Source organism: Callospermophilus lateralis, chromosome 14 (assembly GCF_048772815.1).
Source record: "Callospermophilus lateralis isolate mCalLat2 chromosome 14, mCalLat2.hap1, whole genome shotgun sequence".
NCBI lineage: Eukaryota > Metazoa > Chordata > Mammalia > Rodentia > Sciuridae > Callospermophilus > Callospermophilus lateralis.
In genome coordinates, this window is record NC_135318.1 from 51,031,648 (window position 1) to 51,051,653 (window position 20,006).

The window sequence follows — 20,006 nt, forward strand, 5'->3', positions numbered from 1 at the left end:
GGTATGTTAAAGAGAAGGAATTGTGGTGCAAAGGGTATAACTCTGTCTGCCTGCTCCATTTTGACCCTAAATTGGATCCCTGCTGTGTACAAGCACTTATATAAAACTTTGGAGATCTTCTAGCAATTTGCAGGCATTTTTATGAAGCACAGTCACACAAGTTACAAGCTTCCATGATACCTGCATAAATACAAAGGACCAATTTATATATGTTTTTAGACCTGTCTCCCTCCTCTGCTCTCCAGCCTGAAATACGTTTAAATAATAAAATATTGTTTTGAAACAACAGCAATTCCTAAGTATCTGTGTATCATTTAAAAAGACAGTATTAGGTATTTTTAACACTTTCAGTGTTTCCTATTTTTTAGTAAAGGATGAGAAAATACAATTTCTTCTCCCAACCAACTTTATGGAGTACCATGATAATTAGGTGAATATATAACAATAAACATGCTTCAAAAATCAATGTGAAACTATTTTCTATGTTCAGTGCTGATATCTTTTAATATTACAAGTTGATAGTATGACAAAAGATAAACTGAACAGATGTTTAATTATATCATCGGATAAATAAATTCAGAGAATCATAGAAAGTTGTACTTGAAAAGACAGCAGCGGGAAGTCTGAACACAGTTCAATGTTTTTGATTTAATCTGGGTTCAAAAGCTAAGAGAAGAGGAGCCTGGAGCCAGGGTCTCCTATGGTGAAAAGAAGGTGTTGAGCACATGACCTCTGTGTGCCAGACTCCTTCTTTAGCCTCCCACAAGTCTAGGGAGACACATAAAGGGATGACACATTCTGTAGCTTCAGGGTGCAAGCTGTGTCTTGAAAGCTGATATTCATTCTCCACAAATAAGATAAATCTGACATGAATTTGGTGACTCCTGCTATGTCCTAATTGGCATGAAGTAATGATTATACTAATGAGAAACTTGTAATCTTCTAGCCCTTTTTAATGAAAACTACTAAAATATTTTTATAATAATTGTATTTCCATTTATGTATTATTTCAGTCCTGTTCCTGAATTCCATAGTTTTTTTTTAATTTATCAATCACAGCTTTTATTTGTAGAACATCTTAATACAAAATACTTTCTAGTAATTGTCTTATTAGATACAACACTCTGGAGAGATAGGAGGGCAGGTGATTTGATTTCCCAATATATAGTCAAAGAGTTTGTTAAAAACTCTTGTTTTTGGTAGAACTGAGATTGAAAACAATATCCCTTGACTCCAGTGCTCTTTCAGCTCCACCATTAATAGTTTAGGTGCAATTTAAAAGAAGTCAAATTCTTTACTTCACAATAAAATACAACTCATTTTTTATACCTTTATTTTATTTATTTAGTTTTATGTGGTGCTGAGGATCGAACCCAGCGCCTCACACGTGCTAGGCAAGAGCTTCACTGCTGAGCCACAATCCCCAGCCCAAATACAACTCATTTTTAAATTCCAGTAACTTCTACGTAGACAACCCAATCTCCACTGATCATCAGTCCTGGAGACAGACACTTTCTAGTCCCTGGCAAAAGCCCTTATTCCTAAGGTTGTACTCAGCCTTGACATATTTCTTTTCTTTTCCTTAAGGCACTTTATAACTTATCCCCGTTCTCCGTTCTTCCTATTTTTTTTCTTTCTATGCCTAGATCTTTCCCCTGTTCTAACATCCTTCCTTTCCCTCTCTTCCCTATTCCACCTCCTCTCTCCCTTCTCTCTTTTTCTTCCTTCTCTCTCCCCTTCCCTCTTATGTTCATATCTCTATACTACCTCTCCCTCCCTCTAGTGTTTACCCGGTGTTTGAGTCTTGGCAATCATTCTGGTTCCTACAATTACATGTAAACAGCCACAATAGTACCAAATAGTCTTGCAAAATTCCTCTTGCTTATGAAATAAAAACTTGCATTTCCAAAGCAAATACATTAACTTTTAAAAAGTAATGTTCCAGCAATTCAATCAGAAAGTAGGCAAATGTAAAGAAATCAAAAGGAGACAGAAGCAAGTGCAAAGGCAGAATAGCCAAATGGCAAAATGGCTGCTCTGCCGAGCTACTGGCTTTATTTATACCAATAGGTTACATTTAGTCACTGGCCTTAGTAGTACATTACTGTTTATTATATCACTAAGTTGGTTACAGCAGGTTACAATGTAAGATGTTTTTGTTTATGGTTAGATATGTGCTCCAGCCTAGCATTCACTGGTTATCTTAAGAATGCCTGGGAAGCAGAATATTCCAGCCATGGGAAACAGGGCCCCTGTTATTCCCTGGGAGTTTGCTTACCAGAGAAACACTGTCCGTACATTCCCATGGTCAGAACCCTGACCAGCAAAGAACAATGAAAAGATATTTACACCAGAAAGTATATGGATGGAAAATAAAAACATAAAAGGATGCTCAATATCATTAGCCATCATGAAAATGTAAATTAAAACTCCAATGAGTTATAACCAACGTGGATTATAACAATTAAACTAAAAAATTATGACACTGTTGGCAAGAAGAAATCAGATCTCTCATACACTGCGGGAATGAAGTTAGTGCCATTTTGGAAAACAGTATAACAGTTCCCCGGGCCCCACCAACCCAGTACTGGGAATGAACCCATGGGCACTCTACCACTGAGCTACATTTTCAGCCCTTTTTATTTTTTGAGACAGGGTCACACTAAATTACTCAGGCTGGCCTCAAATTTGCAATCCTCCTACCTCAGGTTCCCAAGTTGCTGAGATCAGAAGAGTGTATCACCACACCCATTGGCAGTTTTCTTATACAACTAAGCACATATGACCTACCACACAACTTAGGAATCACACTCCTGGGATTTACCCTAGAGAAATGAAAATTCACATCCATACAAAAACCTAAACACAAATGTTAGAGGAAACTTTGCTGTAACAACCCCAAACTTGAAATACTCAAAACATCCCTTGATAAGAGAATTCCATGGTTTTAAAAAAAAATTCACTTTATAAAATAACATTTCTCGGGAGAGTCAGATTGGCAGCTTTTATGTATGTCAAAAAGCAACATTCATTAAAACATTTCTAAAAAAATCCTTCCCCCAAACAATGCAAAATAAAACAAATCTCAGCTTTGAATAAGTTGATAGGTCAAATAATGGAATCTATGTTTTGACATAACTTTAGTGATGCACTTGCTTTTCAGAGAAATTTCAGAGAAAGTCTTCATTGCCGATGACACTAGAGAATGTTTTTCTATCAAACAAAAGCTAATCAAGAAAAATACTTTACTCCCACAAACCCCTGTTGACTTTCTTTAAAAAAAAGAGTGAGAGAGAGAGGGAGAGAGAGAGAATTTTTTTAATATTTATTTTTTAGTTCTTGGCGGACACAACATCTTTGTACGTGGTGCTGAGGATCGAACCCGGGCCTCACGCATGCCAGGCAAGCACGCTACCACTTGAGCCACATCCCCAGCCGCCCCCCCGCCCCCCCCCTGACTTTCATTTTTTAAAATTGTCTAAATTCTTTCCATTTTTTCCAACATGAAAAAGTCTTAAATTGCCACCATACCTTATTCTAAATATTCAGTTTTAGCAGAGGTTTCCCTTCGATGTCTATATCCAGTGAGTAACCTCCAGTATTATCTCCTCCCAAGGAAAACCTTCCCCTTATACTAACCTCTCACTACTTAGCTGCTTCTCAATAGCCTGTGTTTATCTCTGAATACAGGCACGTGGCTCGTTCCAGCAAAGTGCTTAGGGCTAAAAGCAGATGTTAATTAAAAAATGCTGATAACAGCCCATGGCACCTGTTGTTTCTCTTCTTTTGCTCAAGCTCCAGTATGCTAAATTCTATTCTTCATTTCAATAATTCTCTCCAGCTTTTCTTCCATTCCAGCTGTAGGTCTTTCACTGTGGTGATCATTTAAACTTAACAGGAAAGCCATGTTTTATTGAGCAAAACTACAGGTTGATTACACACAGTCAGCTCAGGCAGCCCAAAGTCACTGTTCTGATTAAGAATGAACTACTTTTTCTCCCCTCCACGCCCGCCCCCCCCATTACTGGGGAATTGAATTCAGGGCTCTCTGCCACTGAGCTACATTCCCAATCCTTTTTATTTTTTTTATTCTGAGATAGGATCCAAGATGCTGAGAATGGCCTCAAATTTGCAATCCTCCTGCCTCAGCCTCCAAAGTTGCTGGGATAACAGAATGCAATCCTGCATCCAGCAAATACTTGATTTTTTACCACATATTATTTTCCAGGGACTATAAAAAATATTCAGTTTTTTAACTACTTACATCACTCTCAAACAGTATTCCCTGACTTCCTGTTTTTAAAGTGAATGATAATTTCTATAGCTGTTTAGCACTAGTTACTGCGATGCCTATGTGTTTTATAATTCAGTCTCCATTTCTGAGAAGTATTTGGTTTAAATTCATTGTTAAGTAGTCTTTTCCTGAAGGGCTCACAGATGCTTCACTGAAGACTTTGATATTTGGGAATATTTGCTTGTTGACTCTCACCTTGACAAAAATCTTCACTAGGCATAATATTTTTGAGCCACAATGCAAAATTCTTTTCTTTTTCTGTATTTCAGGGACCTTTTGGGGCATTATATATTTGAATATATCTTCTATTTCCTTTATCCAATGTTGAATCATCAGTCTTTTATATCTAACACATATTTCTACTTGCCTACTTGCAAATTAACTCAAGTCTGTCCTGATTTTCAGGGATGTCTGTCTACTTTGTTTTATGCTGTTTCTATTGTATTGAATTGGAGTGTTTAGACCACTTTATATAACATGATTATTAAGTTTGGGTTTAAATTTACAACCTTGCTGTTTTCTTTTTTCTTTCTTTCTTTTTAGTTATACATGGACACAATATCTTTGTTTATTTATTTTTATGTGGTGCTGAGGATAAAACCCAGGGTCTCTCACATGCAAGGTGAGTGCTCTACCTCTGAGCCACAACCCCAGCCCAAACTTACTGTTTTCTATTATTCCATTTATTCTTCATTTCTTCTCCATTTGTCTGAACTTTGGATCAAGTATTTTTAATGATTTCATTCTATCTCCTTGATCATTATCAAGATGTTTTTTCCTCTTATATTTCAAGAATGAACCTAAAGGATTTTTTGTTGTTGTGGTGGTGGTGGTGCTGGGGATTGAATCTAGGGCCTTATGCATTTGAGGCAAGCACTCTACCAACTGAGCTATATCCCCAGCTCAAGCCTAAGGTTTTAAATGCAAGAATAATGGTTTCAAAAAACTATTGCTCAAGACATAAGAAACATCAAAGTTGAGACTCATTTACATCTACAAAACAGTAATATCCTTATTTTAAAGTAAGCATCTTGACATAGCATGCAATTTTGAATCATGTTACTGTTTACAACTACTTCTGTAGTTGTGGTTATAGTATTACCTTCTAACAATGTAATGATTTCTTATTAGAAAATCTATTAATAAAGTGGGCTATCCTTATAGAAAAGGAAAAAGAACTATATATAATCATACTTAAAGATCCTCAAAAAGCATTCTAAAAGATTCAAAATATGTTTCAAATACTTAGTAATTAGGAAGACACAAATATATATTTCAAAACAGTACTGTGCTAAATTGATGTCACAAATAAGACAAAGTTATCTTACCATTATTCTTTTTTTTTTAAGAGAGAGAGAGAGAGAATTTTTTTAATATTTATTTTTTAGTTTTTAGCAGACACAACATGTTTGTTTTTTGTATGTGGTGCTGAGGATTAAACCCAGGACTCACGCATGCCAGGCGATCGCGATACCTCTTGAGCCACATCCCCAGCCCACCATTATTCTTTTTTTTTTTTTTTTAGATATTTATTTATTTATTTATTTATTTTAGTTTGTTTTTGGCGGACACAACATCTTTGTCCAGGCGAGCACACTACCGCTTGAGCCACATCCCCAGCCCACCATTATTCTTTACTAGACAAGAATTACACCATGTGGAAGTAAGGGGGGAAATGATGACTATTTGTAGACAATATAATATTCACCTTGAAAGGCTAAAATTATGACCTGCAAAACTGTTAGAAATAATTTTTAAATTTTCAAAAAAGTAATACAGTACAAAGTTAATATACAAACATAAGTAGTTTCTTATATACCAGGAACTAACACTTATGACATTGAAAAGAAGTCCCAGCCAAAATATATATAAAAAAAAAAAGGGGCCGGGGTTGTGGTTCACTGATAGAGTGCATGCCTAGCACAAGTGAGGCACTGGGATTCAATCCCCAGCACCACATGAAAATAAACAAGCAAAATAAAGGTATTGTGTCCATCTACAACTAAAAGGAAATAATAAAAAAATTTAAAAAAATATTCAGGGAAAACTAAACAAGACACATGCACAAAAAAAATATTTAGTGATGGGCTGGGGCTGTGATGGGCACTTGTCTAGCACTGGGTTCAATCCTCAGCCCCACATAAAAATAAAAAAATTTTAAAAAGGTATTATTGTCCACCTACAACAACAAAAAATATATGTAAAAATTAGTGATATAAAGGAAAATTTGAATAAAATGGAAAGAACTCATTTTTCAGAAGAAAGCAATATTATAAACATGTTGATTCTTCCTAAAATTATAATAAAAATCCTTAGGAAACCTCTTTTGTTTGTTTAGGCCCTAGAATTCCTATGAAAAATTAAAAACTTATTACAAAGTAGAAACATCTTCAATAATTCTTTGTATCATATACAAAGTTATATAATAAATGAAGCAGTATGCAGCAGGAATAATTATTAGAAATAAATACCGCTCATAACTTAAATGTCTACAGGACCAAGAAGCCAACAGAAATATATTTAATGAGCCAGGTGGTAAAAAGCAACAAGAACTGGTGGGGGTTGTGGCAAACTGGAGAATATAAGCTTGTTATAAGAGAGCACATATCCAATGAAACCCTAAATGATCACTCTCAAAAAACCAGGCACAGGATTAATAAATGATCTGAGTTTAAGAAAAATCAGAAATTATGCTTTTCTCTGATATCTCAATCTTTAAATATTGACTCAAATTCATAAAATGCACACACATGTGTCTATGTGAATGTCTGCATATAGAATCTAATGGATGAGCTTGACTTTCTGACTGCTGCCAAAATTTGTTCTAAAATTATGAATGTGGAAAAAGTAGGCTAACTGATCAAGAGAAAATTGTGAAAATGATGTTAGGACAATGGGTCAGATAATTGGGAGAAAATAAATCTGAAGCTGAAAATATTTCATATACTAAAATTATTTTTAGAGAAAAAATTTAAATGTATAACAAGAAGTCATAAATATAACTGAAATAAATATGGGCAAATAATTTTTATAATCTGGGAAGATAAGATCTATGTCAAACCAAAAAACCATAATGGAGACCACTAATATATTAATTACCCTTATAAAAAGTTCTCTTGGAACAACAATAACAAATCTATAATACTAGACTGAAAAACAAATAGAAAACTGGGAAAAAAGGTTGCAACACATTAAAAAATATTGATACTATTAAAACTGCTTAGAAACCAATAAGAAAAAGATAAATATTCTAATGCAATGAACAGACAATTCAAAAAGAATAAAGATGATTAATAAATTTAATCATCTTTAAATTTAGAAAAGATCTACACATATGCACTAACAACATGTACAAGAATGCTCATAGCAATGTTATTTGCAAATAGCTCAAAACTACAAAAGAAATGTCACACAACAGTTAAATAGATATATAAATTATAGTATATACCTACAGCATTTATCATGAACATATAAATTCAGTAATAAATATAAGCATACTTCTGCCATATGCAACAACACATACTATTTTCACAAATATAATGTTGAAAAAAAGGGCAAACACAAAAGAAAACATACAAAAAAACATTCATAAAACATTCATAAAAGTTCAAAAACATCAGTGGCTCAGGAGGCTGATGTTTTGAGGTTGGAGGGTCCCAAGTTCAAAGCCAGCTTCAGCAATTTAACAAAGACCAAAAGCAACTTAGCAAGACCCTCAAAATAAAAAATAAAAAGGGCTAGGGATGTGGCTCAGTGGTTAAGTACCCCTACGTTCAATTCCTGATACTTAAGGAAAAAAAAGTTCAAACATAGGTAAACCATTCTACGGTATTAGAATGCAGGGCAGTGGTTACACCCAAAAAAGGAAAGAGGGTAACTGGGAGGTCACAAAGGGAGAAGGGGGTTCCCTGAAGTGCTGGTAATGTTCCATTTCTTTACTGGGGCACTGGTTCAAAGGTTGTGTTTACTTTGTGATGAATATAATTTACTGAGTTAGACACTTATGTTAAGGCAATAAAAGTTTTTTAAAAAGCCATTTGGGGAAAAGAAAAACAATGAGTAAAACAAAAAATAGAAAACAAACCAATACTACATGCAATTTTACTACTCTACTAAATCTATGTCTGACAGTGTATATAAAAGCATTCTCAGCAATCACCTTTCAGCACTACATCCTTCTCTCCAGAACTATTTACTAAAACTGACTGTGCTGCCTCCCATGCTCTAAGGTCAGATTCTCAAATAATATAAAAACATTTACTTTTTCTCTAACAGCCTGATCTTGTTTGCAAAAAACAAATACCCCACCTATATAACATTACATCACTCATTCTTCTTAATGCTCCAGTTAATAAATAACATGGTAAGAGCATGTCTACACAGTTTAGCAAAATAAATTTTACATGTTGGTCAAAGTTTGGTAAAACACTTGTAACAGGGCCACTGTGCCAGTTAAGGTTAGATTAGAAAAGGGGGAATGAAGAAAAGTGAAGCAGGATAGGAATAGGAAAGACAGTAGAATAAATCAGATACAACTTTCCTATGTTCATATATGAATACACGACCCGTAAATCTCCCCACCACGAACAACCACAAGAATGAAATCCCAATTAGAATAAGTTATACTCCATGTATGTATGTCAAAATACATTCTACTGTCATGTATATCTAAAAAGAACAAATAAAAAAATATTGGGGAAAAAGCAGTACAGAAATATTATCTTGGGATGGGGTTGTAACTCAGTGGTGGAGTGCTTGCTAGCACATGTGAGGCACTGGGTACGATCCTCAGCACATTAAAAAATAAATAAATAAAGGTTTTGTGTCTATATACAACAAAAAAATATTAAAAAAGAAATATTACCCGTTGCTAGCTGTATTAAAAATAAGCATAACTATGTGTGTATATATCTGTGTGTAAAAAAGAATTTTTATAAAACTAAAACAGTAAAGTTTAAAATATAAGAAAGAATAACAAACCTATACTTTGCTGTTTCCATCAAGCCACATGATCTAAAAATCTATGAACTTTATCATAGAGTTTCACACACAACAATGCAAGGGAGAAACAAGTTATGGTAGTGGTTGGTGTAAATGTTGAAAGTATTTTAGCCATTCTCTGAAGATAGGTCCCTTAGTAGTATTAAGTATGATAATCACAAGGATAGTAATAATATATGAAAAGATAATAATATGTGTAGCTCCAAATATAAGTTACAGATTAGAAGAAAATACTGCAAACCACATATCTGACAAAGGATGAGTATTTTTAAGTATTTATAAGGGAAACTATAAACTTAACAGTTAAAAAAATATAAATTAGAAAATGGTCAAAAGTTATTAAAATATTTCACCAAAGGACATTAATGGCAAATAATAGTATGAAAAGATGTTCAACATTATTTTCCATTATATTGTGGACATTAAAGCCACAATGTAATATCATTACATATCTCTGAGAATGGCTAAATTAATTTTCAAAAATGATAGCACTAAATACTGGCACCAAACGCAGAGAAACAGAATTGTTCACATATTACTGGTGGAACCATCAAATACAATCACTTTGGATAAGTTTGGCGTTTTCTTAAAAACAAAATAAAACAAAAACTAAACATGCAATTATCCTATAACCCAGCAACTGTACTCCTGGGCATTTATCCCAGAGAAATTAAAATTTATGTTCACATAAAAACCAGTATATAAATGTTTATAGCAGTGTTAGTTATAATAGGCAAAAGCTGAAAACAACCCAGATATCCTTCAGTGAGTGACTGGTTAAACTAAGAGTGGTACATTCATATCATAGAGTACTACTCAGTAATAGGAATGAACTACTGATGTATGTAACAATTTGGATCAATTTCTACAATATTAGTGCCGAGTGAAAAAAGCCAATCCTCTAAAAGGTTACATACTATTTAATTCCATTTATATAACATTCTTAAAATGACAAATTTATAAAAATGAACAAATTGGTGGGTGCCAAGGACTTGGAAGGGGATGGAGTGGGAGGAAAGTGGGTAATTATAAAAGGGCAAATGAGAAATCCTATGGTGATAAAAATGCTCTGTATCTTGACTACATTAATGTCAATCAGCTGTATATGATATATTACTGTCATTTTGTAAGATCTTACCATTGAGGAAACTGGGTCAGGGTACTAGAATCTCTCTATTATTTCTCACATTTGCATGAGTCTATAATTTTCTCAAAATTAAGTTTAATTTTTAAAAATAATAACTGTGTTGTGTGCTTGAGGATTGCTTCTGTTCGAAAAGTAACCTAGAGCCTAAGAGACAAAGTTGCCTTTTTGCATCTCTTGCCACTGCTGGAATTGTTTATTCCCTATTATCTTTTCCTACCACTTCCTCCACTGTCACAGAAGCTCAGTATTATCATATGTGGACCCAAATCCACTGCTGTGTTGGCACACCTAGGTTGGTCCCATCTCTATTGTGTTTGGTATGTCAAAAATTGCCTCCCCCATTCCTATATAATAGGAACTCCTAACTCCCAACTTCTTATTGCTAGGATCTATGAAGTACCTTTACTCAACAAACTCTCGTTTCTGAAGTAATACAATATTATTGTTAAGTATTATATTTAAATTCAGGTTAAATTAATTAAATTTCTTAAGATAAATCAAATACTAAGTTATAAAATTTGGAAGGCCATAAATCATTATAATATCTAATATTTTTTTCAATCCCTAAGAACCAACTTTTGCCCCTTTGAGGGCAATATTGCCCCACTGAAAATGCATTTTTAGAAGGAGATGCTTTCTTTAAAAATTAAATGAAAATCTGACCATCAAACCAGGAGGATAATCTTCTGGTTTAGGGGACTGAGTGCAGTCATGTGAGATTTCCCTATATTATTAGGCTCTTTTCAACCCTGAATTTTCATAATATTGTTACTCAGGATCCTTTAAATAGAAGATTCAAATCTCTGTTCTCTAAGCTAAATTTTTCCTATTTACTGGGTTCTACATTTTCCAAGTCTAAGGGAACAATTATGAAATATCAGTAGTAAATTATAAAGAATGGCACACAAAACAGTTCAGTGTAGGTTCAAATAACATTTGCCACAATGTTTACCTGACTCTGATAATAATATTCACAACCACTGTCTGATAACATACAAGGTATAAATGATATTACATTTTTTACAGTGAAACTTGATTCTGGGAGTACTAGATGAATTCAGGATCTTACATCAATTGAAGGTACCGCTCTGCATTAAGCCATTGCCAAAGTTGCCCAATGTCTGCCCCAGGCCATTTTCTCTTTAGACTGAGTGAGCTGATAACCAGGAACTCTCAATTAGTCCTTCCATTAGGTAAAAAGAAGGGCTACCCAAAGAAAGCCAGTCCTAAGAGATCAAAAGACTGTAGTTTGGGCCTGAAGTGTGGCTCAGTGGCAGAGTGCTTGCCCCTCACATGTGAGGTATTGGGTTCGAGCCTCAGCACCACATGAAAATAAATAAACAAAATAAAGATATTGTGTCCATGTATAACTAAAAAATATATATTTAAAAAAGAGACTAGTTTTAGGTCCTGGTCCAAATGTACTATAAGAATAAAAAATTCTTTTTAATTTTTGAAAAAAAAAGTCAAGAAGTAAAGTTCTAAAGATCATTTGGTCCACATTTATCTAATTTTTTTACTCTCTACAACACCATAATCAATATTAAGCATTCATTGTGCCCTTACTAATAATGTGCCAACCTATATCTTAAGTTCTAGTTACATGCATTATTACGTTAATTCTCACAATATGCTACAGTGGTAAGTATCATGATTATCCTTATTTATAAATTAAGAAATGGAAGCTAAAGGATACTAAGAATGTGCCCATGTTCAAACTTTCTTGTTATTCACTATATTAGACTGCAGTATGTAGCCCTCCTTTTACAAAGTACCTCTGGAGAAAGAACTCCTTATTTCCTGAGGAGGTTTACTTCATAGTGTGGTGGTAAAGAGAAAGGAGTTTGAGGTCAGCTGGACCCACACAAGAATTCGGTTCTACCTATTGTTTATGAGCAAGTTAATTAATCTAAGTGTCCTCATCTAGAAAACAGGAATAAAAAATGTCTTCATGTCTTCATACTGGGATGTGGGGATTAAATGTGATCATGCTTCTGGGGTTGGGGTTGTGGCTTAGTGGTAAAGCGCTTGCCTAGCACGTGTGAAACACTGGGTTTGATCCATAGCACCACATAAAAATAAATAAATAAAGGTATTGTGTCCATCTTCAACTAAAACAAAATTTTTTAAATGTAATCATGTTTTAAAAAGTCTTCAGCTTTAAATAGTGGTACATATTAAATAGTAGCTATTCACATATGGTACATATAGCCTCTCTCTACAAATGTACATAATAATCATTATTTTTAGAAAAGGAACTAAAATTACTGGGGACAGGGAGTATATAGGAACTCAGTACCTTCCATTCACCTTTGTTGTGAGCCTAATACTGTTCTAAAAATAAAGTTTATTATAAAACAAATAGCCAGAAAAAAATGAGGGGAAAAATCATACATTAAAAAAATTAAAGCCACGAGGTGCCAATTTTCTTTCAATTGTCAATGTTTTAAGAAACTGATTATTTCCACAATTGGTAGGATGAGATGAGTGATTTCACAGAATGATAACAGGAAAATTGTACAATAAGTATCAAGAATCTTCAAAATACAACAAGTTTGTGAAATATATAGTGTATATGTGCATATGTGTGTGTATATATATATTTATATGAGTGTGCATGGTATATCAACTATGTACATGAAACGTTTCTTGAAGCAATGTTTATAATACCAAAAAATTGGAAATAGTTCATATCTGTTTACAGGAGGATGTAGATCTATGTTTATTAACTTGACAAGAGGGTCATGATATTTAAATTATAGGGAAAAAATCGTATGTTATGTCTACAATCAGAAGCTATTTTTGTTTGGAAAAAAAAATGCAGCTTTATGTTTCAAAAAATGGCAATGGCCTTGTATAGTGTGAGGATCAGGAAAACTTAAATTAATGGGAAGGCTTTGGGTTTAAACAACTTTTATTTATAAAATCAATAACCAAAAGACAAACATGTGCCCTTGCATAGCAATAACCACATGTAATCAGAGTGCTCATTAAAGATTTTACCAAAGTAATCCTCTTTTTTTCAACCACTTCAATACTCTGAGGTCCATAAACTAGGAAGTCTGAGAAAATCTAGTATCTGTTCCTCCATCTGTCTATAATTTAGACAGAGATGATCCTCAATTTCCCAGATACTGACCAAACTGAAGTATCTTTTTCTATAAAATGTAATGAGATAAATATAATAAGAATCAGAATCTACAGCAAACTGAATCCTTTATTACGTGAACATGCTTATGTGTGGGGAAAGAAAAGACATTGGGGGTAATTCAAAAAATATCGAATGATACTTATCCTTCTCTAGGAAGCAGATGCTTGAGGGCTATCTATAACTAGAAATAAGGCTACATCACCAATTCATAGTTTTTTGAATAAAACACAGTTCTGTTAAGTTTAAATACATAATAAAACAAAGGATTATTATTTCTACACTGTAAAAACACAATGGAAACAAATGTATCTCATAGAGCTAGACACAGGCTACTTTGTTATTGACGCTCATGTTTTATATATCATTGTTGTTCCTTGAGCTGTGATATCTGCAGATGTGATAATTTTTTTTTGAGAGAGAGAGAGAATGAATTTTTTTTAATATTTAATTTTTAGTTTTCGGTGGACACAACATCTTTATTTTATTTTTATGTGGTGCTGAGGATCGAACCCAGCACCCCGCGCATGCCAGGCGAGTGCGCTACTGTTTGAGCCACATTCAGATGTAATAAATTTGCCTAATAAATTCTTTATGGTTTTTCTCTGCAGGAAAACTAGACTAATAGATGCACAGCATTTGGATACTTTGCTCCCCCGCCCCCACCAGGGGGCTCACAACCTGATTAGCTGTGAAAGGGAAGCCTTGAGGAAGAAGGGCCAGGTATACAAAATTTTTTCATGGCATGGCCTTTATGTGATTTGTGTCTATGTTCTGTCAGTTTTGCTTGGTTTCCTAATTTATTGGTTAGCATCACAACTTTTTAAAAATTGCCTTTATGGCAGAGGACTCCCCTCATCTTATTCTCCACCCTTGGCAGGAATGGAAAAAGCTCCCTTACAAAAGGTAATCCTCCCCAACCAGCCCTAACAAAATAGATAAGTACTTCTGGATTTTATCATTATATTTTATAATACTGTTTCATCACATATCTCTCCACCTCTATCTATTCTTCTATACATCCATCAATTCATTTTTATTGTTTTTGCATTGCAAAGAAAAATGTAAATATTAGTACACTTTCCCATAAAGATTTCATAAACATAATATTGCTTAAAATAAAGCTTCCTTTCCCAAATTTTGCTTACTATTTTCTAAGCATTTTAAAAGCATGATTCTCTGTGTCACAATTGCATAACACTGTGATGTCAGAAAACTATAATCTTATATAGTAAGGAGGGGAAAATATTTTATTTTCATATGAATAATATAAGTTTCACATGTAGCACATTCATTTGAAATCTTTGTCATCAAAATTTACACATTATTATTATAGTTCCTATTTGTTTATGATGAAAAACTCTAGCTAATACTTTCCTATTCGGTACTTCCAGGATACTATGCAATTTAATTGAGGAAGAAAGGTGAATAATTACCTTCTAAACTTATTTTAAGCAAAGAAGGCCTTCTGTAGGTAAATGTTTTCCAGCTTAATGATTTCTCAAAATCATCTCTTTACATTTTATTATAATAAACACTTTACCATATCAAGGCTGTGTTTCTACTACTTTCTGTCTTTAATTTTATTTATTTTTTTTAAAGAGAGAGAGAATTTTTTAATATTTATTTTTTAGTTATCGGGGGACATAATATCTTTGTTTGTATGTGGTGCTGAGGATCGAACCCGGGCCGCACGCATGCCAGGCGAGCGCGCTACCACTTGAGCCACATCCCCGGCCCTTCTGTCTTTAATTTTAGAAGCAAAAATTTATATGTCTAGGGAACATTTCTTTATGAAAATCAATCACTTTAAATATATACAAAAAGATTCCAGGAAAAAAACATGAAAAAATAAGTTTTAAAGTTCAGATTTGTTTGAATTTGGAGGAAAGCTTTCAGGTAAACATTAATATTTGCTAAAGACAAAAGAGGCAAAAAAAAAAAAAACATGCTTGTAGAATTCCTCTATTGTTTTCAGAACATTTACTTTAATAATCTACATAATATACTTATCCATTATCCCTACCCTTTCCATGCTGGATGAAATTAAAATCAATCTAATATTTAATTCTTACTTCTCGGAAGAGTCCAGTCTGGATTCAGGCAATCTGAGTCCCATGTGAGTGATCCTAGGTACTTCCCTAATCTCCATGAGGCTCCTTTTCTTCATCTTTAATTTAATAATCTCTATGATGGTCTTTACTGTTTAGGACTTGTTTCATCATTTAATAACCTTTTTAAAGGAGTATTAAAATGACTAATCAAAGCACAGAGAGTAATACAATTGTAGCCCTTCACAAATACCAAAAGGCCTTTGGTCTGTTTCTCTATCCTTAAGCAGGAGAACTTCTTGGCAGCAGATGAAACAAAAGAATGGGTGCATCTTAAGCTATCTCATTTAATTTTTTTCTAAACTTACTTTTCTTTTTTCATAATGCTATAGATAGCTTACTATCAAAAGAATAACTGGTAAACATTCATTATAAATGAAATAGTAGGAAAGCACTAAAAAAAAAAAAAAAAACTGAAAAGCTAGTATACCACAAGGGAAAACATCCAATTTCAGATGTAACCACAAAGCAAGCTAAAGTCTAATAATAATGATAACATTAATAATAATTAGGGGTCTGGGGTTGTGGCTCAGCGGTAGAGTGCTCACCTAGTACTTGTGAGGCACTGGGTTCAGTCCTCAGCACCACATAAAAATAAATAGATAAAAATAAAGGTATTGTGTCCAACTACAACTAAAAAATATTTTTAAAATAGTCACTTTATCAAAAGTAGCTCCAAAAGAGTTGGGAAACTATATTTGAATAAAACCAATGAACAAAAAATTTGCACATTTGTAGAATATGTGCATTCTAGGATTAGCAAGATGGTTACATAATAGGATGTTTAGGCAAAAAACCAAACAACTACATAAAGTCAGAAAGACCAAAGACACAATAAAGCCATCAAGAATATGCTCCCAAAACTTCTATTTTATTCATGTTCATCTTTTTAAACTCTTCAGGCAGCAGCTTAACTAATTAAAATTACCCAGAAACAGGAAAAACTAAATAGCAAAGTCCTAGGTCCAAATAAATGCGACATCAGCCCCAGCATTTTTGACATATTCATGGAAGCCAGCCTCATTTAGGGTAAAGAATCTCTTGAATATGCTAAAGTTATTCAGATAAAAAGGCAAGATTCAATTACAGATAATAACTCTTGCAATATATTTACACTTCAGCTTCTAAAAATACTGTTTTCCAAAGGCTTAACTGCTTTGTAGAGTTCAAAGTGTCACTTTATATATAGAAAAGTATGAATATCTACACAACAAAAAATATCTCCTCAAGCCCTGACCAATCTGAAGTTTCTCCCCTTTTTGGGCAGTCAAGCATATTTATCAATCAGCCTACTCTTGAGTGGATGACCATTTTCAGTTATTTTACAAGGTAGCATCTAAAATATACACAACAAATGATAGATAAATGGTCTTAAGAGTAAGGAGCAGAGGATCAAAAAAAAACAGTTCAAGATCCAGCACCATCAGTAATCTGTTATTTCATCTAATCCAACTACTTACCATATTGGCCTCAATTTACTCATTTGTTAAATGATAATACCCCCTTTACAGGGTTGTTCTGAGTGAAAAAATTAGAGAATATATATTTTAGTCTTTGAAAGAGTTAAAAGGCATTATAACAGATTACATTATTAGTAAAATTTAAAAATTCAAAAAATCAACCCAACTTCCTTTTGGTACACACAACTGAAAATTCTATTATGTTCTATTTTAAAACATATTGTATACAAAAGTATACCACACATACACACAAAAAAAGCAGTAATCATTTTTAACAGACCCTGATATGTACCACTCATCTTAAGAAATGGAACATAGTACTAATACCTAGAGGATTCCATTCCATGTGCCTGCCTGTTTTCACTTACTCTACATCATTCTAAATTTTGTGCCAATCACTTCCTTTCTTTTATATGGTATCACATTTATATGTGCTCTAATCTCTTTTTATCTGTCCATCCTTTTATCTTCCTTCCATCCATCCGTTCTGTTTTCTGAATTATATCTATATTTATATATATATAATATATATAAATGCTAAAATACTTGTCCTCCAATTTCTATAGTATTGTTCTCAGAGCAATTTTTGACATTATTATCTAATTTGTAATATATCTCAAGGTTAAAAGAACATATTATACCCAGGAAAAGCAGAGAAAATGAGGTACAGTAAAATTATTAATCTGCCCCATTATTTGATAATGAATGAATCTTTCTATAGTCATTCTGAAAGCAAACCAATTACTGTCTCAAAACTTTATATCATATTCTTATATTTAGTTTTAATTTAAATGAAAACATTTCTCTAATGCTAGGAACAAAATGAGTTAATATTTTTATATTGATTTTAATAGCTGGTATTTTTTGCTTTAATATCAAAGGGGAAAGAATATTAAAGAATACAGGTCACACTTAGAAAATATAGTAAAGCTAAAAAAAAAAAAAAAAAAAAGAATACCAGTAATGTAAAACTCCCAAACAATATTCAAATATTTCCTTAGAGGAAAATAAGAACAAATTAAATAAAAAATATCAAGAGAAGTAATGTTTTTCTTTGAAGGGATGGACTGTCAGAAAATAGCCAGATTATGGAATGTTCTCATTAAAGATGGCAGCTCCTGAAATTGGTAGTTAGTCTGACACAAATCAGTCCAAATACAGCATTCACCTTAGCAAGTGGTGGAAGAATCTCCTTGCATATCTGCTGATCTGGTCTCTATATTCCAAAATAGTTGTATCCAGAAGTGGTCGTGTTGGAGCATAGAAGGTTCCAAGGCTTGCCTCAAGCTGTGCTGTGGAATTCAAACATAGCAGCACTAAAACAAGTGAAACTCCTTCAATTACAACAGAATACTCGTGTTTGCAGTCAGTCAGGTTTTTCGAACTTGGATGAAATGTGAGCTTGTTGCAGGAAAGATGAAATTAAAATATGACAGCTGGTACAAAAACAAACCTGTGTATAAACTTTCACTTGAGGCAAAGCTGACAATGACTCTGAGCAACAAAAAGCTGTCAAAACTGAAGAAATCCATAATGAACCAACCTCTCACCACAAATGGGTAATTAAAACAGTGACTCATCAAAGTTACACAGTTTGAACTAGTATTTCCTGTAAAATCAACTTGCAGTGTGCTCAACATTTACTCTTTTTAGCTGAAAAGAGAAGACTAACCTTTTCACATGGGAAATTGAAGTCAACATAGTAGAAATGGTTTCTAAAACAATACAAATAAAAACAACAATACAAATAAAAACAGTGAGACCACCTCTCTACAGCAATTTTAACAGGGCTGTGAAAGTCCCCATATTTTCCTAAATCCTGCCCTAAACAACAAGATTCTTGGTTTTGTTCATATGTGAAAGCTAACACCCTGGGAGAAGAAAGGAGGACTGAAAAAGCAAGTTTTGATAAACAAGGAGGACTAGAGAATAGGGGGGGAAATACACATTTTGATAAACAAGGGGGATAGAAAATAGGGGAAAAATGCAAAAAATGTCTGGTCTTTTATCAAGACATGCCTATGGGACTGTGCTTCAGCCCAGAAATACCTGAAAGTTAAGTAATTACCATAATGGTGAGAGTATGTGTATGTATGAGAACACTACAGTTCACAGTTAGACTCCTCTGATTTTTTTATGCTGCCAGTACTGGGTTGAATAAACAATTCATTATTTAGCAAAACTCTTTAGTTGTAGGCACATTTGTGTTTGAAAGTATTAAATTCCTCATCAGAGTAATTGCTATGGACTTGGCTAAGCTGTTAGTAATTTCTTTTTTTAATCATAAATCTAGACAGTAAAGTAAGATGAACTTTAGAGGTATTTTCTTTCAAAGCAGCAGTCAATTTAGATTAAAATTGAATATAGCAATGCTATTGTGAAAACAAGCCAGAGTCTCTTGCCATTGCTTGTTTTCTTGACAGCATGTTTCGTACATCTGAAATGTTCGAACCTACATGGAATACTCGTAACTCCCAGCACAGTTATAGATTCATTAGATATCCCAGCTTGATGTTTAAGGCAGAAATGAAGATCTCAAAGATAACCACAACACAGCTACAAATAAAAGAGCTCACTGGGTTCCACTAATAAAAGGAAAACAAATTACCATGTCAAATTTGTTAGCATCAGATAGAATAAATCTCAACAGAGAAGAATTCTGAATGTTTTAGAAATGTGTTTTGCAGTTACTTAGGGGGAAATGCACATATCTACTTAAAATGTACATATTCTGATAACCCAGCATCATGCAAGCATTTTATTTTAATAGGCTACTATCATAAAAGCTTTTTATTTCCCTATCTCCCCAATATGGTTCCTTGAAAATATCCTTTATTAGAGCAAG

At 33.4% G+C, this 20,006-nt stretch overlaps 1 protein-coding gene across 25 annotated transcripts in view; it reads right to left on the reverse strand.

The window, feature by feature from the left end:
- Wdpcp (WD repeat containing planar cell polarity effector) overlaps positions 1–20,006 on the reverse strand; it is a 519,910-nt gene that overhangs the window by 172,951 nt on the left and 326,953 nt on the right. For all 25 annotated transcript variants that reach the window (XR_013088670.2, XR_013088671.2, XM_076833808.2 and 22 more), the window contains one exon: positions 18,330–18,453. Coding sequence is in view for 23 of the 25 variants with exons in the window: in XM_076833808.2 (XP_076689923.2) it covers positions 18,330–18,453 (124 nt within the window). In the remaining 2 variants the exon portion in view is untranslated. The remainder of the gene's footprint in view (positions 1–18,329; positions 18,454–20,006) is intronic.